The following is a 26,621-nucleotide window of genomic DNA, read 5'->3' as shown; positions in this document are numbered from 1 at the left end:
TTCAGAAAGTTTGCATTTTGTCATGTAAAGTTTTTGATTTAAACAGGTGAAGTGTTGTCTTCTGGACATGGGTCGTCATCTGATTCTGACACTGATAATGAAGGCGATGGTGAAATATCAGAAACAGGCTCACTTAGTGATTCAGATAAAGATCAAAAGGATAAGTCAAAAAAGAAGAAAAAGAAGAAAAAACATAAAAAGAAAAAGAAGAAGCACAAAGTTGAAAGAGATAAAGATGACACCATTGAAAACAGAAACAAGAGAAAACATTCCTCACATAGATCATCATCACGGTATCTGATTTTCTTCTACTTATTACATAATGCAATCTGAAAACTTACCACTAATTTCTGATTTTGTTCATTTCATTATAATTCTAATCATGAGATTCTTCATGCTTATAGCCATTTTCGATTGGTCGAGAACATCATTGCCAGAAAGTTCATACATGCATGAACGCCAGTCAACTTGAAACCAATATGGCGGCCGTGTAGTTCGATTTAGTGTGGCAGTGAACTGGACGGTATAATGTAGCAGTAAGAATAATTTATTACATGCACATTGATTTTACTGGTCAAGTTTGTTTACAGAGAGTAATTTTCAGCTCGGGGAAAGAAACTTATAACTGAGTCTGACTGAACCCTTGAAAACACCTTATTGTAATTTTCCTGCTTCCTGCTACCTGCTATGGACTGGTACTTAATAATAGAATGTTAATTTCAGGTCACATGATTAGCTTGTATGAATAGAGTTATGGTTGACTGATTCTAGGGAAATAACCTTTAAGGGAATGTACTTTCACTATTAGAAAAGCCCCGTGCAGGTCCGGGTGTTAAAAGAATAGGCCTGCAGCAGCGCTAAGCTTGTCGTATAAGGCGACTAAATAGTGCTCAGAAACCTAGCCGGGGGCTAGGCACTCTGCCCACAGAGCAACTGGGATGTGTGCCCCAGGTGGTGGAATGGGGTACCCCTGGCGTGTTACATGCTGGGGTTGTCAGGCTATAATACGGAAAACCTGACCGCAAACCATAGTGGTGCACCGTGTTGGGAAAGATGCCACGTTCCTCACACGTTAAAGAACCCTGCTGTGGTATTCGATAGGAGTAGGAACCTTTGCGTTCCGCCACAGGAGGCTAAATTGCCCGACCTTACCCATCCTCCCTTTTTCCAGTGGCAATCAAAATTTGTCGACCCTATTGTCCTTGTGTCCCATCCTTTTTTTTTCCATTTCATGTTCATTTTATCATCCATTTCATGTTCATCGTCTGAATATAGCTGAAATATTGCTGCTCGGACGTTAAACCCCAACAAACAAACAAACAAACTATTAGAAAAACTCTTGAGTAAAGATAATTTTTTTATAACAACGTGTTTGCTACTTTGCTTTTTGTAGGTCAAAATCTCCTAAAAAGCATAGAGGGTCAAGAAGTAGGTCAAAAGAGAGGAGAAAAAGATCTAAAAGCAAATCTTTTTCTCCTGGCCATGGAGTATGGAGAGAAAGAAGTAGATCAAAGGAGAAAGGTAGCAGCAAGTCATTCTCACCTGAACATGGCATCTGGAGATCCAGTCGATACAAACATGACAGGGACAAATCAAGGTTTGTTAATCCTTGTAGAAATATATTATTCTTCCAGAATTTATTTCATAATATTGTAGACACTGACCTCCAACTAACATTAGATTTTTTCAAGCCAATGCATAACAGAATGTAATGAAACAAAAAAGGTCAATATTTTCTACCTGAAAAAAAAAAGAAATTGACTTTTTTACATAATGAGGTACAAATTTCTGAACTTTCATCTCACATATGGTTCAGAATAAATGGTCTAATATAACAAAAATTAACACACATCAGATGAAGGTATCTTTTTACGATTCCGTATGTTACATGTAGCTTCAAATTAAGACTTTTCTACATCCAATGTTTACATTAAAACTGAACAAATTTCTTGGCATTCAAGTTTTCTTCTTACAAGATGGAAAGTGAAGTCTTATATATGGCTATTCCTGATCCACTTTCACCTGCCCCCAGAAACAAATAATAAATTCCTAGAACACAACCACTTCTGAAGCTAAAAGTAGTCGTTGGCATCACATTGAAAAAACATTTAACATTACCTTCATGAAATTCTTCACAGAAGATTTGCACTAGATAAACCTAATTGTACTGGCTTCTAATATGAAAATGTTCTGTTTGCTAATTATTAAGTGACATGCTCAATTTTAGAGAGAAAGACCGGGATAGGGACAGGAGATATGATAGAGAAAAGGATTTGGATCATAATCGTGATCATGAGAGGCACAAGAAACAAGATCATGATCGTGATTATGATAGAGGTAGGAGGAAAAGCAGTAGAGACAGAGATTATGATAAGAGAGATTCAGAAAGAAGATATGGAAAGTGGAGGTCAAGAAGTAGGTCAAGATCGAAGGAAAGGAGAAGGGAAAAAGAAAAGAGTAAAGAAGATCTTCGACTAAAGATTGATAAGGCTAAACTAAGAGAGATTGCCATGTATGTTTACTATAGACTGTACAGTTTTCATGTTTTCTTAATATAAATGTTGCATGTCTGTTACCAAAACTGAAAACTAATATGGAAGACCCAGTGATCAGCTTTATTTTAGTTTTATATGGGAAATATATCTTAGATTAAAAGTTAAAAGATAAACTGCCAAGTGACAAAAATGAAATCTACCACTCATGTACATTATTATGAACTATTGTAGGAAAAATGCTTTAGCCATGGCCAAGTCTGGACATGATGCAGTAGCAGGTGTGGACTTAACGGCCATTAAGGCTGGTGGAAAATCTATTGGTGAATTAACAGGTAAAGCTACTGTGGCTTAAACAAATTTTTTATTTTTTTTTTTTTATAATTTTTTATTTTTTTCCAAAATTTTCAACATACAATATACATACAATACATTACACAATTATACATCATAATCATCTTTTAACACAATATGTATATATAAATGTTCAAAAATTGGTGTTTTTCAATTTATAGGAAAAGAATGAGCTACAGAAAGATAAAAAAGGAACTAGGGATAGCATATAGAAAAGATTTAGAAAAGAAGAGAAAAAAAAAATTAAATGAATAAGTTGTTGTCCTGTTTACAATATTGACACAATTATGTTAAAACATTTTGGAATTGTTGCCATTTCTTGTTAAATAGTTCAACTCTTTTGTTTTTTACAGATAACATTTTTTCTATTTTATACATGTATTTAAGTTTTTCTTTCAGAGCAGTTAAAGATAACATTTGTTTAAAACAGCGTGTGTTATAAATATATTGTTTGATATTTAAAATTATAATATTATATGGTTCTCCCTTGGAAGTATATGATGTGTTTCCAAAAATGAAATTTAACTTAGTTAATGGTATGCTTATGCCATGTATCAAAAACCAATTATCAATTTCACTAATAACATTTTGTACAAACTCACAATTCCAAAATAAATGCTCAATAGTTTCTGGTTCTACATTGCAGAATGTACAAGCAGAATCATTGATAACATTTATTTTAAATAAAAATTTGTTTGTGGCTATTATACGATGGTTTATTCTGTATTGTAACCATTGCAATTTCGTATTATTTGTGACTGTAAATGGTAGCACAAAAATCTTTTTCCAATTCAAAGAATCGTTATCAAGTACTTCAGTCCACTTAAGTTGTCCTTTTGGAGTAGAATCATTTTGGTTTAGTACTTTATACATATCTCTTGAGCCCTTTTTGCTTCTTAAAATAGTTTGCAAAAAAGATGGAATAAATGGACGCTGTAATTTACAGTTTCCTACATAGAAAGCTTTAGCAGCATGTTTTACTGCCGACATTATACTATTATACTTCATAAAATTAATATTGATTCCATATTTGTGTTGTAACTGTTCCAAAGAAAGATATGATCCATCATCATTTATTAAATCATTTATATGATGAACACCATTGACAAACCAATCTTTGTAAAAAACAGTTTCACCACCAATCTTAATTAATTTATTATACCAAACTGGATTGGCAAGAAAGAACTCCCAATCTACATGTTTTTCTTTCTCCAAGACCATTGCCCAGGAATTTAGAACATCTTTCCAAAATTTATTTTTTAAGTTTTTTTGAACATTTTGTACATATCCATCCCCACAATTAAACAGTTTTTCAGAATCTAAAGATGACATAAAGATGCTTAGCCACTTTGAATTATTTTGAAAAGCTCGTCTTATCCGAGTAGTTTTTAAAGCTGTAATGAATGAAAACAGATTAATCATTTTAAGACCCCCATCTTGATACTCTTTTTGCAACACATCTTTCTTTACTCTACTGATAGGAGAATTCCATATGAATGTAAAAATCATGTCATTAATTTTTTTGATAATATCGCTGCTTGGGTTAGGTAATGAAATAATAAGATGATTTAACACAGGCAATATAAGTGTTTTTACAACTGTTATTTTACCAATAACTGTAAGGTTTCTTTTTGACCATTGATTTATTAAGTTTTTAATTTGTACAAGTCTTTCGTCATAGTTCAGTTTAATCATTCTATCTAGATCAACATCAAAATTCAGACCAAGGAGCTTAAATGATGTTTCACCCCAAGTAAGATTCTTGTTTTTGCACAAGATATCTTCACAATATCTTTTACTTCCAATCCAAATTACTTGGGTTTTGGAGAAATTAATATTCAAACCTGAGATTCCAGCAAACCAATCTAATTCTAACAATGATTCTTGTAAAGATTTTACAGTTCCGTCTAAAATTAATGAAGTGTCATCTGCGAATTGTGACAGTTTATGTTCAATTTGTGTTATGTGAAGTCCATTAATGTTTTTATTACCTCTAATTTTTATTGCCAGTGGCTTAAACAAATTACCGTATATAATCAATCTGCCTATAAGTTGGACCCCCTCTTCAGCCCAATTTTTCTGGAACCAAGCCTTGACCTGCGTTTTAAGTTGAACTGATTTCTGACAGCTGCATCACTACCATTCCTTACCCCTTATTACAATGAATATACCTGTTTGTTTTGATGACTTCAATAAATATTAAAATAAATAATTCCAAGCCAGAGTTGTATTTATAGTAGCAAGTAATTAAATTCTTAACAAGCCATGTGGATTGTTTTGATATGGCCATTTTCTCATTCATTCTAATTTTGGTACAACCAATAACCCAAATTAAAATCATAAATACAGTGAACAACAAAGAATAAAACAGAAAGTTTATGATACTCTAACAACTCATTTAAAGATATTTCAGTAAGTTAAGTGGTTTTATCTTAAAGAAAAAGGAATTCATAAGAAGAGTTCTCATTACCAATTAAAATATTTATTACTATTATTATTATAAAACATTATTACTTTTGTATTGAATATGGTACTTTATTGGGTCATGTTTCTATTACGCCTTTGGGTTTTTGGCTATTTGAGTGTACAGGAAAAAAATCAATACAATAAATGGATGAGTGGGAAATAAGAATAAAATCAGTATTATGGCAAAATAAAGACTAAACAGTAAATATTCTTTTACTGCGTCATATTTTAGCTGTTAAAGGTAGAAGATGAAGATAGTCTTCCTAAAACTAATATTTACAATTTAATATTGGGGTTAACGGCGCCGGGCATGCTTTTGACATTATCAAGCTGAAAATTTTAGTTCATAGTTGAGATAACATCTATGAGTCTGAACCCTTCCCAGCAATTAAAAATTTAATCCCAAAAATCTGACTTATAGGTGAGTATATACAGTAACAGATAAATGACTGTAGCTTAAACTCAGATTAACAGCTAAACTACTGTTGCTTAAACCCAAAATAACAGTAAACTATTGTTGCTTAAACCCAAATTGACAGGAAAACTACTGTTGCTGAAACCCAAAATAACAAGTAAACTACTGTTGCTAAAACCCAAGTTAACAGGTGAACATTTATTGCTTAAACCCAATTTAACAGGTAAACAATTGTTGCTTAAACCCAAATTAACAGGTAAACTGTTGTCTTTTCTATTATGACATGCATTAAAGGTATTAAAGCCACAACTATGGTAAAAGGACGGTAGATATAAAACTAACTTTGTAGACATTTGATGGTCTAATTTTCTATGTTAAAGATAAGTTTTACCCAATTTTACTGACAATGTGGTGGCATTTCCTTTCCATTTTGTCTGGATACTGTATTTTGAGACTAATGACATAACTTTTTTTTACAATATTGCACCCTGTCCTTTTTAGCTCACCTGGTCAAAGGCCATGTGAGCTATTGCCAGCACTTGGCGTCCGTCTTTGTCATCCGTCGTTAACAATTTTTCAAAACTCTTCTCCTCTGAGACTACTGGACCAATTGGAACCAAACTTGGTATGAATGTTTCCTGGGGTATCCTGCATAGAACTGTTGTGGGGATTCTTGATTCATCGAAAAACATGACCGCTGTTACTAAAAATAGAAGACAGCCGTCAGACAAAAGTTTTTTGCATATATCTCGAAAACATTAGGTTTAATCAATTTTTGATGGGGTTAAAGTCTTCAGCTTGATGAGATCTATCTGTGGTCAAATTTTTGAGTTAATCTATTAAGCCATGTTTGAGTCATTGCCCTTTTTTTAACATTTTTTTGCTCTTTTTAATGTCATTTCTTTCTAAATTGTTCTCTGAAACTACTTGACTGACTGGAACCAATCTTAGTATGAATGTTTCTTGGTGTATCCTGCATAGAACTGTTGTGGGGATTTTTGATCCATTGAAAAGCATGGCTGCTGTTTCTAAAAATAGAACATTGCAGTCAGACAGTAGTTTTTCACATATATCTCCCAAACCATTAGGTTAAGCCAAGTTCTTTTTATACTGAAATGATCCTAATTATAAGGCCTATAAAAGTCTTCAGGGATCAAAGTTGTCAGACAACTCCTCGTTAGAGTTATTGCCCTTAAAAGATGAAAAATAATGTTTTTTTTTTACAGTTTTCAGCCAATGCTATGATGCATGAAACTTTCAATTGCTGAAATGATCCTTATGATACGACCTATGGAAGTTTGCAGGGATCAAACTTGTTGGACCACTCTCTTGTTAGACTTATTGCCCTTGAAAGCCAAAAAATTATATTTTTAAGTTTTCAACCAATATCTTGATAACTATAATACATAGAATGAACTTTCAATTGATGAAATGATCCTTAAGGCTTATGATAAGTCCTACAAAATACTTTATTTAGTCAAATTGTCGGAAAGCCATATTAGAGTTATTGCCTTTAAAGGACAAAAAATTAACCAGGTGAGCGATTCAGGCTCCTGGGATGAATGAAAGTTTGAAACATTAAAATGAATGATATGAATTACAACAAGGGTGTGTGCCTCTAACTAAAGATAAATTTTTTATTGGTTCAATAGTAAAAATGTGAATACATGACTGTTATCATCAAATGGAGCTTTTTCTTTTCTGTAGAATTTTGTGCAAGAATTGCCTCTAAGGAGAAGCTGAAGAAAGACCGCCCGGAAGGTTTAACAAGTTCATCTTCATCAGATGATGATAAGAGTGATGATGATTCATTGATACACCATCCATTTAAAGTTGTAGATAAAAATATCACCATGAATATCAGGGTATGAGGGGTTTGAGCCTAAAAAAGTCTGTGTGTCTGGTAACATTTTATGGGGTAGTGGGTAGGGTTAAACGAAAAACATGAATATTTAAGAGCCAATAACAGTTAGACTTTCTGAAACATTTTACTAATACATATCTAATATTGAAATGTCACTGGTGACAGCCATGCTGGATATTTTCATTTATTGATTTTTATCCTCTGCATTGTACAGATTCAACAGAAACAAAACCGTAGGATTGGAGTTGCAAAATGACGAATTCCAGAATTTGATTTGTATGATATAAAAAAGACTAGTATCTGTTGGGCTATAAGAAATGCAAAATTGTTTTAGGCCTCATTGGAAAGTGTAGTTACAAATGTTAATAATGAAAAAAAAAACATTTTCAGTTCAACTAACAAGGAATGTTCCTTTATGAATGTGTACAATTAGCATTAGAAGTGATTGCTAAATGAAATGATATTGAATGCCTTAACTTTATAGAAAACATCTATTACTAAAAATGTCAATTTTTTAGGATGGAGTTTCTTACATTTAAAGTTCTTTTTTAACCAAATAAAAAAGATGTTTCATAGTTTTTTGGAAATAACTTACTAGTTACCAGCATGTATGTTTTCGTCCAACACCTTAAAACAATTTGTTTTTCATCTTTTTAGAATGCCACATCCGTACCAATCATGTCAGCTCAGGAAAAGATAACTCAGCAAGCCACATTGAGGTTGACATTCCCTGTCTCTAGTGGTAATGTACATAGAACAAAAGAGATAGAATGGGTACCAGTTGAAAAGACTGAGACAGTGAAGACACAGGTTGTATCAGCTACAACAACAACTGTATCAGTCCCTACAACAACTGGTACAGCCATAGAAAGTACTGCTGTAATACCCACTGTAGCAACCGAGGTCAAGTTGATGCCTGTCAGAGAGGAAGATAAAGTTTTCACTGATCCAGCACCAGCACAGGAGGTAAGATCTTAATTGGGTAATAACTGTTCTGTTCATCATTATAGTGTAAGGAATTTATGGTCTCCAACTTTCTCAATGTCTAAACGATATGACTTTTAAAGCTGCAATAAACTAAAATTCATCTAAAGTTACATAATGATTTGTCCAAAATGTGATGATTTTGTTTAAAAATGAATTGGTTGTTTGCGTTTCATATTTTCTTTCTTAAGAAAATTAATGGAAAATGTTTCTGAATTTCTATTCACATAAGCATTCTAGCATTTTCATTACTCTATATTAATCTAGCTACTATCAAGAGTAGTTATCAACTTTCAGGTAACCATGTCAATAATAAAAAAGTCTTAGTAATAACTAAAGCAAATATTTTAATATGAAAACTTTTTACAGCCACCCCCTGTTGACATATCAGCTATTATTGGCGAAAGAATAAAGGCAGCTAGAAAGTTGGCTGAAAACCCAAGAGATTCTGCAGCTATGTCAGCTATGCAGAAAGCGCAACACAATGTAGGTTTAGTGTTAAGTCAAGGTTAAACCAATTTTAATAGTTTACTTTTTTCAGTGATATTGGTTTTTGTGAATATGAGTTTTTCAGCTCAAGAGTACATAATGACTGGTTATAGATGTTCAGAATAACAGAAACTCTCATATGAACCAATTTAATTTATCAGTCTTTTACCCTATAGCAGGAAATTTTTGCTATATTAGTGAGATTTGTGAAATGGCAAAAATAAAAGCTTGCTGATTATTGTCCAGATTTTTTTCATATGATTTCCATTTCATTAAATCCGAAGACAGAAAATAAAGACCACGAACACTTGATACCGCTAATCATAGTGTAAGTTAATAAGTTAGTAAGAGAATAATCCACTAAATTGTAGTTTGAGAGATTGATCTCAAGTCACATCAGTGTTTTGAACTTGCTTGCTTTGGACCTTATGCAGTTCATTTACTTGATTATTTTTACCTACACTTAGAAATTGATGGTAAAGGAAAACTTTATGACAAACGTGATGACTTTTCATTCAAAATTGTCAACTTTCCTTTCATCTGTGGCCACATCCCTTAAGCACCTGCATATGGAGTGTTCGTATCACAACTCATACATTATGCCTGAGCTTGCCGAGACTATGCAGACTTTTTGTATCGCACTAGAATTCTAACAAATGGGCTTGTGGAGGAGGGTTATGTTGCTACAAGATTGATTGTTGGGGTTTAACGTCCGAGCAGCAATATCTCAGCTATATTCAGACGATGAACATGAAATGGATGATATAATGAACATGAAATGAATGAAATGAAAAATGGGATGGGACACAAGGATAATAGGGTCGACAAATTTTGATTGCCACTAGAAAAAAGGGAGGGATGGGGAAGGTCGGACAATTTAGCCTCTTGTGGCGGAGCGCAAAGGTTCCTACTCTTATCAAATACCACAGCAGGGTTCTTTAACGTGCGAGGAACGTGGCATCTTTCCCTACACGGTGCACCACTATGGTTTGCGATCAGGTTTTCCGTATTATAGCCTGACAACCCCAGCATGTAACACGTCAGGGGTACCCCATTCCACCACCTGGGGCACACATCCCAGTTGCTCTGTGGGCACTATTTAGTCGCCTTTAACAACAAGCTTAGTGCTGCTGCAGGCTTATTCTTATGACACCCAGACCTGCATGGGGCGCTACAAGATTGAAGTCATCTCTACAAAAGTTTTATGGACGTCATCATGAACTCGTGGATCATTACGGTGTATCCATCTGCACCATGAAAACTGATTTGTTTAAAGTGTCATAGTTTTCCTTTCCTCTTTCGTCTATCCGGACTTGACTTTTTATGAGCAACTCGGTGGGTGTTTCTGGAAATGCAGAGGACGCTTACCCTACTGGTGCACCTGGTCCATGGTCCCAGTTTTTAGTGGAGTCCGAGTTGCTCATTTGCTTTTGTTACTTTGTACGCATGATTTTAGTTACTTGATATTCTTTGTTGTGTATGTCTGTTTTCCATGTCTGGTCCCTGGATTGCATTCTTTTGATTTCCTCTATATCCTTGGTTCACTGTATTATTCATTTAAGTGGGCAGTTTCAGCTATCTGCATATATTGTATATGCCTTCCCACTATGGTAAGGCCAAATTTCAAAATTTGACGTCATATTAAGCTAATTCAGCTTAATGGATTAAGGTTTCTAAATTGCCTATATGTCGAATTTTAACTGGATGGTTGTGGTGATTTAAAATCCTGTTTTTACAAATATGTTTTTTTTATCATACCTTTTAACACCAATACATAATTTTCTCCTCATGAAAATAATTTTTACATGATAATTTAACCATGGAACTAATCTAAAATAGAAGATTTTTTTTTTAAATTGAATGTTTGGAATAACTCTTGACTCAAGGGAGGTAATGCACATTAATCATTAAAAAAGGCAAAGCCTTAGTATATATATTTTTTTAATTTGTATGCTCTGTTTGATTTTGTTTGAATTATTTATAACGAAGGTTTGGCTTTACATGGAGATAATAGTGGAATCTAAGTAGACTGGAAGGGATGTCCCCTTTCCTCAGTATTGGAAAAAAAATGAATAAAAGGGAGATTTTTTTACTTAGGTTAAACTAGGGATTTGCACAGTATCATGATTGTAAAAATTACTTCTCTTAAACCATTTGTTGTAGCTTCTGACAATTTATATCGAAGTTAAACACCATATTTAGAAATATATGAAGTATAATCTTTAACAAATTTGTCAGTTTTATGGATATTTATTTTTATACTCAATAAAATGATGTTTAAATGGTCTGTTCTTTAAACTCTGAAAGACCTGTTCATTTTGTTGGAATTTAAAGGGCCATTTTTACCAAGTATTCTTGTCATATTTAGCTTGTTGGAATGAGAATTGCATTATTATTTTGAATGTAAAAGTGTCTTACTTGAAACTGTTTACTGTTACATAGATGTATAATATCTATTTTAGATAATATTATTTTGAATATAAAATTGTCTTACTTGAAACTGTTTACTACATCATAGATGTATCATATCTATTTTTAGATAATATTATATTTAAGTGGTCATTTTATTTTATTCACTCTTTCCACTCAGAAAAATCATAAGTTACTTCCCTAATTTAATTCAAAATGTTGAGTTTATGTCTAGCTTAAGTTGGGGTTTCAATAAAGGCAGGTCTAGTGCTAAAATTTAAAGACCTTCCATAGCTTGATATTGATGTGGAATTAGAATATACCACAAACCAGTTGTTATTTATGGTTGATCATTGTACATGTATAACAAACTATTTTTCAGCTTTTCTTCAATTTACAGGCTAGTCTATGGGCAACATCAAAAAATTTGCCGGGCAAGTTCATGGGAAGTACTGGTGCTCAGATTTTGTCTCAGGATGAGCTCATTGGTCCTGATAAGAAGCGACAGGCTTGGGCCAAGAAGGTAAAAATTACTAGTTTTTGATTAAAACAAAAAACTCATGCAGGTGTAATTGCTACTGTCTCATATTAAATATCTCATATCACTGTTTTGTTTTGTTTTCTATATAATTGAGGTAAAAATCATTCATAAGGTTCAAATTCACCACTGATACCAAAAGTTTAGAAATTTTTATAAGGAAATACTGTGAAATTATATATTACCATCACGGATCCGGAAACGGTAAAAAATGCCGGTCATTGACCGACAAATTTTGCAAATGACCGATGACAATTTTCCAATATCGGACATAAAAAAAACTGTCAAACACTTATAAATTACAGTGTGTGGTTTTATTAGTGTATAAACATCCTGTCTACCAGTCTCCTAATTGTTTATTGGAAATTAATTGACAGGTGTGTGTCAATTTTAGCCAATGTGCAGCCACTTGTGACTGTGATTTACCTGTAACTGATTAGTTGATTGGGTAATTGAATTAATGGTACACGAGCAGCCCCATTGCCTATACAAATTAATTGAAGTAACTCAGAGAATCGTCATACATTTATTAAGTAAGAAAAAAGATTGACAAGTCCACAATTTTCCTGCTGATCTTTCAGAGGTAATGAAAGTACATGGAACTGAAACTTCGAATCAGTCGTACCTGTAGTTTATAGTTATTAATTCGTTGATTGAATCATTTTAACACAGAAATCAACAGGCCATTTAAATCAACAGACAAAATGTGTTCTTGAAGTAATCAACATTTTTTCATCACTCGGAAGTTTTTGGCGTTTTGCCTATGTGATGAAAAGTCCGAGAGATACCATGTTTTGTTTACATGTTGGAACATCCACGTGTGTTCGACACCAAACTTGTTCACTCACTCTGATATTTTGTAAAGGACAGAGTATGTGATGAAATAACACACTTTCCAATATTTATCTTAAAATAACTACATACAAAGTTTATTTTTGATCTGAGCATGTAAAAAGACTGACAAAAACGTCAGCTGTGCGGCATGGGCTGTCAAAATTTCCGGACACTTGATTACAACATATATTAAGTCATCATTTTCATGATTTGTAATATTTAATTTAGTTATGCAGTTTTGAAATCATGGGAAAATGAAAAAAAAACTTTTTTGTTTATTAAAATATGAGATTTGATTTTGTAAACAATTGTGTCATTACAGATATAAATGTAGTTATGCCTTGTTCAGAGGTATTTTAGAAAAAAATCTTCTGATTTGAATGATTAAAGTGAAAGAGAAGTTATATTAATAGTAATCCATTTTTATTGTTTGTCAAAATTTTGTTATCTCATGGATTCTTAATTTTTTTTATTTCATCAGACCATTGTAGTTTTTGGTCAAAAGTTTGACATTTCCTTGGGAATTTGACTTTACCATGAAAAAATGCTAAAATTGTTTCCCACAAATTGTTCTTCCATGGTAATAGATAATTCTAATAACTATAGTATAATACATTACAAGGTTGCAATTTGTTTTCCTCTTTAACAGCTATTTTACAGAATATTATTTACAAAAATGAGGCTTTGTGTATAAGCTTAAATATCGTAAAGGTTATGATGTTAAGATTTGGTTGTCATCACTATTCTGTCATTTTATTTTTTACTGTAAAAGAAGTTGATAAAAGTTTGCATTATCATATATTAACAGAGAAGTAGCAATTATTCCTGCATACTAAAAGTTGGTATATTTTCAGGTACTCAAGCTGCTGTACTTAAGGCATGGCCATTTTAGTGCTTCACAGAAGATAACCAGTCATTGGTCAGTGAAGTACTTTTCTGGCCTTGCTATTTAAATTTGCCAAATTGGACTCTTTTATATGTTCAAGCTTAAACTTTTTATGTTTTATTTCTTTTTAGTTAGTAGTTGAACATACATTAGGGTCCACTTACATTTCAGTATTCAGCTGTGTGAATTTTGTATTTATTTACACAGGTGGTTATTGTTAGAAATTGTTGTATGTATAACAGAGATGCAGCTTGTTTTATCGCCTTTGCTTATTTTTCTAATTTGTTACTTCAATATTTTGTAGCTCTCTTTCTTATGTAAAGGTTTCTGCATTCAATAGGCAGTTTTGAGAAAAAACGTATTTTATATTTCATTGTGTTTATGTAAAACTCATAGAAGTAAGAAAGCTTTTGTTTTTCCTTGGTGTATAGTCTGACGTATATTTTCAGCAGTATAACGGTATGGTGCTATTTTTGTCCATTCTTTCAAGTTTTTGTGCAATAGCTTGAATGTTATGTGTTTGATCTAAATGAAAATTTACCGCAACATTTTACCATAAAAGTAGATTTTTGGGGATTTTTTTTTGTCAATTTTGATGTTTATTTTGTTTTTATTTTAAATATTTATTAGTATAGATCTGGCTTATATGTAAATTACTTTTTATCTAATTATATTGGAAGAACTGAAAACATTGAAATGAATATTGTTACTGAAAAAAATAACTGCTGATCTTGTTAATCACCATTATCACAGGTAAATCTTGAATTAAACTGCTTCTTTATTTTATCATTTTGAACTTGTTTTGTAACAACTGATGGTCAATTAGCCAATATCTGGATCTAAAACACAAAACTAAATTTATAAATATTTAGTTTTTACCTTAAAGTGGCATGTGAGGTTTAGATTTTTAATGGGGTTGAAAATGCAACTGAAGTACACAGAAGTTTTCTCTACTCCCAAACTCATTTCATATTATTTTAATCAAAATCCAAGTTCAGAAATGTGTCAAGCTGTGATTAAGTATCCATACTGTTCCAAATATCAGGATTAGGCATCTGTGGTCATATCAAGCTGTGCTTATGAAGCATTTGATATCTGCATACTAAGAGTTTATTTTTCTATACCCTGGATTCTTATTACTGCTTTCTTGCTTTCAACAAGCTGCAAGTTTAGATTGGTGTCATAGAATTTATAGAAGCAATTGGAATCAAATTGTTCTAGTGTTTTAATGTTAAAATTAAATACATATTCATTTGAAATTCGCTTTCATGTTTTATTTCCTGGGTACATTGATAATTAGTGCTTCCATAACTACTATGTGCCCAATGTCTCTGTAAATACATATGTTACTGTAGATGAGTTTTGTACAGCTACTGATTACTTTTGATGTTTGCTGAACCATGACACATGAGCCATGTGTACTCTGATGTGTCTCAGGAGACTAATAGGTGAGTAGTGAAGAACTGAAGGAAGTGGTTTAAATGATCTGTGTTAGTGTTTGATAAAAAAAAATCATGCATTTTTTTTTTTTGTAACTTTGCTGTTTCACATATGTACATATTGTGATGATTTCATTGTAGATATTTAGTTTTCTACAAATAACTTGAGTATAAGTGAATGGATCACTATGAAAAAGATGGGGTTCTTAAATGGTATCTTATCCATATTTAGGCTTTAGATTTTGGGTTGACTTTTCAAAGTGTCAAACTAGGTTTCTTAATTTAGCTTTGTTTGATAATTCAAAAATTGAATCATTGGAGTTTATCATATGCTGAATCTAAACAGTGTATTCAGATTTTAAGAAATATTTTGTGTTTGTTTATAAGTTATTTGTAAAGTAAGATATTGAAGATCACATATTTTTTTTTTCAACTGACTTTTACAGAAGAAAAAAAATTATTTTAAAGTTTTAACAATCAACATCTTCTAGCTTAGTTTTTAATAGTATCATCTTGAAATTTTGCTGAACTTTTATAGATAGTTGGCACAAGAAAATATTCCAAATTGGTTATTTTTTCGGTTAATGAACTTTTGGACAAAGTGGGTTGTTTTTTATTGCTTACTTTAGTAAAAACTTCTGGGAAAATTCTATTGTGTTTTAAGCTTTATAGTGGTAATTTTGTCACGCAAAGGCAATTTACCATTTAGATAATTCATGTTGTAGGCAATAAGTGAAGTCAAAAGATACAGGAAGTACAGAAAGAAATTTTCTACTGATGTTGTACGAAAACTTGTCTTAAAGAGTTTGGGTATTATTGGATCAAAGGTATGGAAGCATGCACTAATTGAGAGTTAGTAATGGTCATGATCTGTAAAGGGAAAACTAATTAAAGAATCTAATTTTTTGTCAAACATATTTTCAGTGACATATGAACTTTTTACCAAAGAATTTCTGGCCTCTGTATTTATTGTTTCATTTTCACTTTTTATTTATTTTTATGTTGCTGGGGGTGTAGGGGCTATTATTTCACTGTGCCTATGTATAATGTAGTTTTCGGGTCATTTGCTGCCTGCCCTGTGGTGAGGGTTTCCTCTTCATTCACTGGAGCCTTTTCAGGTTGTTGTCTCTTTGATGAGGTCACTGTGTCCATTCTTGTTATGTTATTGTAAAAGAAAAAAACCTTTTCATTACTCTTAATCCTATGTTAGAACATGATTGAGCAATGTATCCATCTGCACCATGAAAACTGATTTATTCAACGGGTCATAGTTTTCCTTTTTTCGTTTGTCTACCCCAGACTTGACTTTTTATGAGCAACTTGGCGGATGTTTCTAGAAAGACAGAGGACGCTTTCCCTACCCTTATGTTCTTTGTTGTGTATGTCTGTTTTCCATGTCTGGTCTTTGTCCCTGGATTACATTCTATTGATTACCGCTATCATCTTGGTTCCCTTGATTACTCTTTTGAATAAGTATCAAGGTTAAAACAGGGGTGTAAAAGATTAACACAGAAACTGTATTCTTTTAAGCAATCCTTTTTTGGCATATATTATGACACTTCATAACATAATTAAAAGTAATTTTAATGATATTTGAAAGTTCAAAACAATATTTTGCTGTGAAATGATATGAAACTCCTTTGGTTGTATATGGATGTTTTGTTTCTAATGTTACTTGACTTAAAACACCAAAAAAAGTGGGAAATTTGGGATATCTGTTTATTCTTATTACAATACATATGTGTTAGGAAAGAGTTTTATTCTATATTGAACTCTTATGAAACTAGTTCCATTTCTCCTATCCTATTGAAAATATGTTTACTATATTTTACTAAACATTCAAAGGTATTGTAGATCAGTAAATAGTTGGTATTGTGATGTAACCAAACACTATATTTATGTGACCATTCTAACTCCACAGTGCATGTTTCTTCATACCTTTAACAAATGTCCTTCATTTTCAGATGTTAATCAGAGATTACTTTGACCAAATCTTTCAATGCTGATCATCCAACCCAGATATTTCATGAATATTTTATAGTGACTGATACAGTACCTGAACCAGCCCATGCAACTTAAGTTGCAATCGGTCATTGTTTACCGATCATTTTACAATCAGTCATCAGTCCGTCAAACCAGTGATCACATCATATGACCGCAGTGAGGTCAATATGTTTTAAAGATTCCGTTGTTATATATGTCAATTTTACAAGTATAAACATAATGCAGTAGATAAAAACATCAATTAATACATTTATTTTACGGTACATTTGTTTTATTTTTAACAAATCATCCATCATTTTACATAACAAAACTGTGATCAGATCTGTCCTCGATTCATCAGCGATCAATCAGTCATCGATCTGTCAAATCGTTGCACGGATCGGTTCAGGGGCTGTAATTGATTTCTGAGATATAGTTGTTTGTTGATTATAACTGATCTGTCCTTAATTGATGATCTGTAGTTGGATGATCAGAAGGTGAAATGTAGGCTTTCCAATTTTGAAGATCTGGCTACACGTATAGAAACCACAAGTTAACACAAAGATCATAAAAATACTTTACTGGTGCTATTTCACCTAATTTATGTTGATTTCATTAGACGCATACATAAGATAAGCTAAAAGAAATTGTTTGTTGTCATTACAGGACCAGTTTAACCGAGCTGCTCCTGTTAAAAGTGGTATTGGTATGGCATTATTACAGAAAATGGGCTGGCAGCAGGGTACTGGCCTTGGTAAAAATAATGAAGGGGGACTGGAACCTCTGGCTCTAGATTTCAAAATGGATAGGAAGGGTATGTTGTAAGGAAAAAATAATTATTATAGAATTACTATTTTTATATGAATTAAGAAGTTATTAACATATATCTCTAAGTGTTCCGTCTATTTGGCAAACCCCAATACAATGTTATTAAAACATATAAATTAATATTTTATTTCAACATATAATAAAAAGGACCAATAAAATCAAATTTTCCCTCTATTATTAACCTGAGGGTTGCCATGCAGCCAGGAAAACAGGACAGTACTGGGACTTTCGAGATGCTCCTGGCATTATAAATACAAAGTCATGAAAAATTCTTGAAAATTTAATAACTAGAGGTGTCAAAAAAATTGAATAACTTCCCTGGTATTTGATGTGTCTCTTAACTTTATACTTTTAGACTGAAAATCATGAGTGCACAATTTCTGGGTTGATTCTTGGTTTTGAATATGCTTGGTTCAAAGATTTTTAAATGTTTAAGCAAACTTTATCAATCAAGCTTATTTTTAATCATGATGCAAGAATAGAAAAAGGGTAAGAACCATCACTTTATGTAATAAGATGATGTAAAATGTTCATAATTTGGAAGTACAACAAATACACAAGAAGAAGAACATCAAAATGAATGATTTAAAATTATGAAGTAAATGGTTCAGTAAATATAGTTGTTTTCATATCTAAAAAATAGTGGCTTTCTTTTCATCCAAAAAAAAGTAATAATTTCAAAAGCTGTTGATTTAAAAATAAAACTTGTCATAGTGTTATATGTACCGATATTTCAGGTTTGTCATCTCAGGATGAATATCGTCCAAGTAAACGTGTTAATGTTGGTAATGCACCTGTCAGGAAAGATTTGTCTGGTGAGTTTATAGGAAACATAAAACTTCAATATGTCTTACAAAACATGTCCATGTCATTTTCATCAGTTTGCTTCATATAGATTACTTGAATTAATATCCTTAATTCAGTCACAAGATTTTAATACTACCTGTTTTAGGTACGATTAGTTGCAGCACATTATGACCAAATTTATGTCCAAGGCAACTTTAAGGTGATCAAACTTATTACACAGACTTTTCTGTCACCATACAAAATCAGACAGAAGTATGTATTTTAATGAGCAAATAATGTTTGAAATTATATAAAAAATTATCTTCATACAAATTCTGATTTAATGCCCCTCAAATTATCACCTAACTTGCATATTGCATAAGTTTTCATTGTTCCTATTTCTGTAGATGCAAACAACCTCGTTATACCGCCAAACTTGCACATCACCGTCCGCCCACATACTTAAAGATCTAGGGACCATTTTACAGTTAATTGTATCTCAGTTACAATGCCAATCAATAGATTTACACATCACTGATTACAGAAGTGTGTGGTCTTAATTAGTTCAAAAATAAACAACCTGTCAGGAGGATCACAATAAGCGGTCTAAGTAATTCAGATATTCTTGTGAAAACACACTTTTGTTTTCTTTGCAATAAAATTTTACAACCACTGATTGATTAGTTGAGTTGGTGTTATTTGTTCAAAATGTCTACACCTAAAAGGCAGCGAAATATTGATAATTTTCATCAAAAAAGAGAAATTATAGGCTATGCTGCTAAACACCCTATAACACACAGCAGCAAGTGTTGTTTCACATCTTTATTGGAATTACCAGTTCAACATAAAACTGTTGGTGATATTTTATCTAATAAGGACTTACAACAACAACGACGATAGGCTGGGTACCCTGGCCAATTTTTATTTGGCATGAATTTTGTATCATAAAGGAATAAAAAACATGACAAACAAGGCAATGTGAATAAACACAGTAATTTTTCAAACGCACACAATAAAATTAAATTTATCTCCATATCAAATACATGTATGTCAAAATAAACCGTCATGCCATCTCCGGATATTAGTCCTTCAATCATTCCAATACTATTGTCATTATGCAAACTTCTGGGTTTTTTTTGGTTTATTTTATCAAACTCAATTTATTGCCCAATTGGTTGTAACACCAAATTCTGCTTGGACAGATAGTGGCATTGAAACGTTAAATTTTTAAAATCTCCTTCAAGGGGGAGCAGTTTATGAACAAGTATAAATTGTCTTTAAGTTGGTTATGCCAGCATAACATGGTTAAAAATTAAAAACAGTCTTTATGATTTAACTCCTACTTTATGCTGGTCCAAACTAAGATTTGATCAAAGATCAAAACTTTAATTACTGTAAACATAATAATTTTCACAGATTCTGTCATATTTGAGAGTATCAATATTCACAATTTAAAAAAATGATAAGCGTTATATAATGTTTAAAATCAATTTTTAGTGCTACTATTTTTCACGATTATCTGTCCACCGCAAAATAGCGGAAATTAGTATGTTTACAGTATGTGAATCATGGACTGTGAACCAATCACCATCATTGATGTTACCAAATTAGTTATAACCTATGTTGTATGAAGAGAACCAATCAATCAGAAGCCTTACTGTAAACCAATTATTTTCACACAGCGATTTATTTTTGTTTATTTAGTGAGACAAGAAAAAAAAACCAGACAATTTCAGCAAGAACAGAATATATATTATCGAGAGTAACTATCATATAATTAAATAGCTGCAAAATCGAAGTCACATACTTAAATGTGAAAATAAGTTGGTTTACACTATTACAAATTCAATTAAATTATTCAAAGATAACCATAAGACTTTCTGTATATACAGGTAAACATCCAGTATCAGCTTTAGTAGAGCTGTGTAACAAGCGAAGATGGGGATCACCTGACTTCCAGCTGCTTCAGGAAGGTGGACCTGATCATAAAAAGACTTTCCTATTTAAGGTAGACTAATTACACCAATTTATAAGCCATTCCTTAATCACTTTATAAATGTATTGTAATACCTTTTTGAAATGACATGTAATATAGTTTGCCATAATTCTAAAATTTTGTTTAAATTGCAGATTTATTTGAGAACTAGTACAATGTTGCCATTGAATGGAAACATATATCAATCTTTAAATTTCGTTAATTCACTGTTATAAACATGCATTGTAATTTAAACTAGCACACTTCTTCGTTCAAACTTGATATAACATAGTCTGTTAAAATGGACAGACTTGTCAATGTTATAAAATTGATGGTAAGGTTTTATGATAAAGAAAAAATACTTTATTTGATGGATATAACTTTATCTTTAGGTAATTGTAAATGGAGTGGAATATCGTCCATCATCTGCAAGTCAGAATAAAAAGTTAGCTAAGGCTGCAGCTGCTACCGCTGTTTTACAGGAAATGGGACTGGTTCCCAGGGATTAACTGCAACAGATTTACCAGATAGGGATTCTCCTTGTGTTGATGTTATCATGAGCAACAGAAAGCTCAAAACTAGAATGAGCACTTCAGAGGGAGCAGTGTTCAGGATAAAATTTAATTTGTAATGTAACAGATTAGTTTTATATGTAACAGTAGAAATGGTTTCATGGTACTTAGGTGACATGTCATTTTGACTTGTTACACTAAGTGTAATTTCCACGATGTATTATGACCTGTCATTTTTTACTTGTTACACTAACTGTAAATTCCATGGTGTATCATGACCTGTCATTTTGACTTGCTACAATAAATGTAAGTTTCATGGTGATTGTGACTTGCCATTTTGATTTGTTACACTAACTGTAAGTTCCATGGTGATTGTGACTTAACATTTTGATTTGTTACACTAACTGTAAGTTCCATGGTGATTGTGACTTAACATTTTGACTTGTTACACTAAGTGTAAGTTTCATGGTGATTGTGACTTGTCATTTTGATTTGTTACACTAACTGTAAGTTCCATGGTGATTGTGACTTGTCATTTTGACTTGTAACTGCAGTATAAGTGTCATTCTGTAATGTGCAATATCATTTTGAGTTGCATGGGAAGTGTTAGTTATATACTGTATTGTGTTCAGTCTTTTTGACTTGCAACAGCAGTATAATTATCATTTGTAATGTGCCAAGTAAATGTAAGTTGGATTGGAAGTTAGTTCCCTTCAGTATTGTGGTCAGTCATTTTGACAGTAAAAGGTCACTATTATATTACATAATTCAGTCCTTAAATCAGTGTTAGAAACTGATTTTTTTGTCAACATAGACCCATGATTATTTTACATAGACAGCACTGTACATTTTAAAGCAACTTGAGCCAATTTCAACATAGATCTGCTTGATTTTACATAGACTCGGTCCATAGGTCTACTGCTAATTTCTTCCTTCATGTTATTAATGTCACCAGTCATTTGACTTGAATCAGCAGTATGGATTCCATTATGTTAGATTGAATAGTCATTTTGACTTGTATTTTCAGTTAAAATACCTTTCGGTGAGCTTAATAGTGTTGTGATGATTCATATAAAATAATAAGTCTCAATAGTTTACCTTAAGATGTGTAATATTGTTTCTCCAGCCTCATTTTTGTTGCATTTTCTAATTGTATTAAATTTTAGTATCAGATCCAAACAAGTTTTTGTTAGTTTTTTTTAATGTCAATTAGACCTTGGTTTGATTTCATTCAAAGAATTTAACTTTCCACTTTCACAATTGTGATAGTATAATGGTATCATGCTGTCGGCAGCATCGTGGTCATAGTAATTTCATGTTTGGTGAATACCTTGAGTATAAGAGTATTGGGGATTTGACTAGAGCTGTTCAGGCATGAGGGCCAAAAAGGATCCACAAACAAGCATTTTTATGTTATCTGAATAAATGAATCAATCCCTTTGAAATTGTATCACAAAGTGCATACCCTAAAAAGAGGCCGGGATTGGTTGGTTGTTGGTTGTGACTGGAACCATTTATGAATTAAGGCTAAAAAAAGGGACCTCTAGATTCTTGTCAATTTTTTTCCTGTGTCATGAAAATTCAGAGCTGTATCAAGCTTAAAGGGTGTGTTCATATTTCCTCCAATTGTTCAGGGTTCTATTTGGCCCTAATTTCAGGTCAATTGATATCAGATTCCAAAGTTAAACTTCTTTTATATCAAAAAGAATTGTGCACATATCAGTAACTTTGTAAATTTAATCCATTGGACAGAAATGTTGAAGATCTTCATGGTTCATGTTTTATACCCCACTTAAAGAGTGGGTGGTATATTGGAATCACCTTGTCCATTGGTTCATCTGACTGTTCAAATTATTGCATGTCCAAATGGATGGATTGATTTGAATTTGGTATGCGGCATCATATAGATGTGGCATACGTTGTAAGCGACTTTGGGTACTGTTCTTGATCAACTTCTTGTTTTGTGGGACTTTGCAATGATATGGAAGGATAGAGAAAATATTCTTCCCAAAAATCTCCACTCCAAATTGATGGATTAATTTATTTGTTTGTTTGTTTGTTGGGGTTTAACATCTGAGCAGCAATATCTCAGCTATAATCTCCACACCAAATTGATGGATTAATTTCAAATTTGGTTTGTGACTTTATGTAGATGGCACATATAAAGAATTTTGGATGTTGCCCAATATCGAATTTCTGTACAAGTGGGGATATGCCTAGCACAACAACACATGCAACTTTATGTTGTTTTTAGCTCACCTGGCCAAAGGCCAGGTGAGCTTACGCCATCACTTGGCGTCAGTCGTCGTTGTGGACAAATTTTCAAAAATCTTCTCCTCTGAAACCACTAGACTGACAGGTTTTAAACTTGGCAGGATTGTTCCCTAGGGTGTTCTGCACAAAATGACTGTTGGGATAATTTATCCATAAAAGAACATGGTCGCCGTTACTAAAAATACAACTTAGGGGTCAGATGGCAGTTTTTTTTTGCAAATAACTCGAAAACTGTTGCCTTTAGCAATTTCCTGGCAAAGGCACTATTGTTCAGCATCATGAGACGGACTTATGCTGAAACTTTCAAAACGATTCGTCAACTGATGTAGGAGTTAGGCCCCTGAAACAGTTTTTTTGCATTTTTCATATGTGCAACTTTGAAAATCTTCTCAAAATCCATTGCACAGAATTCAATGAAAGTTGGCATATATGTTCCATAGTGTACCCCACACAAAATGACTGTTGGGATTTTTGATCCATGAAAAAACATGGCCACCATTACTAAAAATAGAACATAGGGGTCAGATGGCAGTTTTTTTTTTCAAATAAACCATGCATTTTTTCCCTGTGCCACTTTGAAAATCTTCTCAAAATCCATTGAGAGAATTCAGTGAAAGTTGGCATATTTGTTCCTTAGGATATGTCACACAAAATGACTTAGAATTTTTGATCCATGATAAAACAGTCTTTGTTACTAAAAATAGAACAAGGGCATCACAAGGCAATTTTTTGCAATTAACTGACAAACCGTTACCTTTAACAAATTCTAGCTGGGTAATTATAGTATTTAACATAATGGACTTGCACTGAAATGTTCAAAAGAATTAGTCAACCGAAGTAGGAGTTTTAGCCTCTGAATTTTTTTAACCAAATATGTACACCTTTGAAAATCTTCTCTTATACCATTTACAATCATTAGCATATTTGTTCGATAGGGTATGTGTTCAACTTGACTTATGTGATTTTTAATCCATGATAAGATACAGCTGACATTACTAAAAATGAAACATAGGGGTCAGAAGATCTTTCTTTGGCAACTAATTCAAAACCTGTTGCCTTATAAGCATATTGATATTGCATGTAATTCAAAAACCATTACCTTTTGCAAAAGCTTTGGAATGGTAATATTGTTCAACATCATGAGTCCTACCAATGCTGATATTTTAAAAACGATTTGTATACTGATATAGGTGTTTTGGCTCCTGAAATAATTCTGAAATTTTTTTTTCCACATGTACAACTTTGAAATCTTCTCTAAAACCATTTAAGATCATTTAATGAAAATAAGCATATTCGTTCTTAAGTATATTGTGCTATGACATCAGATTTTTAATTCGTGAATAGATATGGCTGCCTCTACTAAAAACTGAACAAAGTGGTTGGAAGACATTTTTTTAAAATAATTCAAAAACTGTTGTCTTTAGCAAAATTCTGGTCCAGGTCATAAAAATGCCATTTGACAATTAAGTTAATTTTAACTTGGCTTGCCTCATTCCTCAAGTTTTTGGAATAAGCAAATGGTTAACCAGGTGAGCGATTCAGGCTCTCTTGAGCCTCTAGTTTTTTTCTTATTTGATACAAACATCCTTTCTGTACATTGATTTGTCTGTCCACACATCTTGTAAGTGCAATTCATCCTAACCTGTGGTATGGATTTTGGTGCAGTTTTAATACCAGGTATATACTGGTATATGTGTATGAGAAAGATGATTATTGTTCTATGTTTACTAAAGGATAATCAGGGTTTTACAGGTTACACTCAAAACTCCTAAATTGTTACACAGATTTAATGAAATTTTATAGAAAAGACAGAAATCATATGCAGATGTGCATAAGAAAGGTGATTAATGTCAGGTAACTGCCATGACAATAAAGATATATTGATTTATTGTTCTTAGTTTTATTTTATAACTGACTCTGTCCTTAGTGATTCCAAAGACAACTGTGCATTTTATTTATTGATTCTGTCTTTAATTTATTCAGACCTTGTACACTGTACTTACCAGCTATTATTGTGCAAGACAGAAAAATAGTTTTGAAATATCCAGGTATCCAGCCTTTAAAAAGTTACATACTAACAGTTAAAAATATACAGCTACAAAAAGAGGACTTGGTTGTTTTTTTAAGGTTTTGAGACATGAACTGTTTAGGAGCCAGAAACAAGCATATACCTGATGTCTGGAAATGAACTTTAGTGTGGATCTCTTTGACATTGTATCACAAGGTGCCAAACCATAAAAGAAAAGCTAGATTTATCTTTGGATATCATGACTTAAACTGTTCAGGAACAAGTGAGCTAAAAACAAATATTTTCCTAAATCTTGAGTACAAATGAACAGATGTGTATATAGTAGAAGGTTTCATATCACAAGAGGAGTTTTTGATGGATTTCAAGGGTTCATAGCTCTTATGTTAAGGGACCAAAAGGGATGACAAATAAATATTTAAGTGTAAATTCGTTTCTAACTTCATGGTCTTTGACTATTCTCATTCTGGCCAGTATGTTATACTGTATCAAATATTTCAAATTCAGGCCTAGGTTTCATGCAAATTTACTTATTTATTCAATTTCAAGCCATTTTATTGGTTCAATATTGAAGTATTCAGTGATCTGAGGAAAATCTTAAATTAAGATTATTTATAAAGTGAAACTGGACCCAGAGCTATATTCAATTTGAAGTATTTACACTTGTCCAAACTGTTTAGGGTTTGATGTCTGTTGAAGTATTAACCTGCTCCTTGCAAAACATTTTATTGATCAAATAACATGTTGAGGTTGAATATAAAATGTGCAAGTACAGGAGAAGAAAATATACTGATAAAGCAACTGAACTGACTAGTTATGTTGGATACACTTCGGTATGCTTGGTGTAGAATTTGGAAGTGCATACTGATCAACTACTCTGTATTTAACACAAAAGGGTTTATTGTTTCTATTTAAAAAATCTGGCTTTTTTTGGCATCAAGAATGTCCTCTTGTACAGGCATGTGTCTGGGGTCAATTAAGTATTGGTCATGTCTTGTCAGAATTAAATGCTTTGTATTAGACATGATGCATACATTTTGATGAATATTTTATGAATAATTGTATTC

The 26,621-nt window shown here is 32.4% G+C and overlaps 1 protein-coding gene across 5 annotated transcripts in view; it reads left to right on the top strand.

Annotated features, from left to right (window-relative positions):
- The window catches only part of LOC148615077 (uncharacterized), a 30,098-nt gene extending 7,662 nt beyond the window's left edge, over positions 1-22,436 (top strand). Inside the window, exons 3-15 of one of the 5 annotated variants that reach the window (XR_015923831.1) lie at positions 47-293; positions 1,394-1,597; positions 2,228-2,512; positions 2,727-2,827; positions 7,435-7,592; positions 8,249-8,557; positions 8,945-9,061; positions 11,874-11,996; positions 15,087-15,179; positions 17,820-17,967; positions 18,719-18,796; positions 20,660-20,775; positions 21,135-22,436. Coding sequence is in view for 2 of the 5 variants with exons in the window: in XM_088589749.1 (XP_088445875.1) it covers positions 47-293; positions 1,394-1,597; positions 2,228-2,512; positions 2,727-2,827; positions 7,435-7,592; positions 8,249-8,557; positions 8,945-9,061; positions 11,874-11,996; positions 15,896-15,997; positions 17,820-17,967; positions 18,719-18,796; positions 20,660-20,775; positions 21,135-21,251 (2,105 nt within the window). In the remaining 3 variants the exon portion in view is untranslated. Of the gene's footprint in view, positions 1-46; positions 294-1,393; positions 1,598-2,227; positions 2,513-2,726; positions 2,828-7,434; positions 7,593-8,248; positions 8,558-8,944; positions 9,062-11,873; positions 11,997-13,699; positions 13,765-15,086; positions 15,180-15,895; positions 15,998-17,819; positions 17,968-18,718; positions 18,797-20,659; positions 20,776-21,134 lie in introns of those variants that run through there. The other 4 variants (XM_088589749.1, XR_015923830.1, XM_088589750.1 and 1 more) reach the window with 4 other exon arrangements.
- Positions 22,437-26,621: the final 4,185 nt, after the last annotated feature.

Source organism: Perna viridis, chromosome 6 (genome assembly GCF_037379345.1).
Source record: "Perna viridis isolate PV_CMFRI_1.1 ecotype Kerala chromosome 6, ASM3737934v1, whole genome shotgun sequence".
Lineage (NCBI taxonomy): Eukaryota > Metazoa > Mollusca > Bivalvia > Mytilida > Mytilidae > Perna > Perna viridis.
Note: the sequence above shows the minus strand (reverse complement) of the source record. Positions and strands in the feature narration are given on the sequence as shown.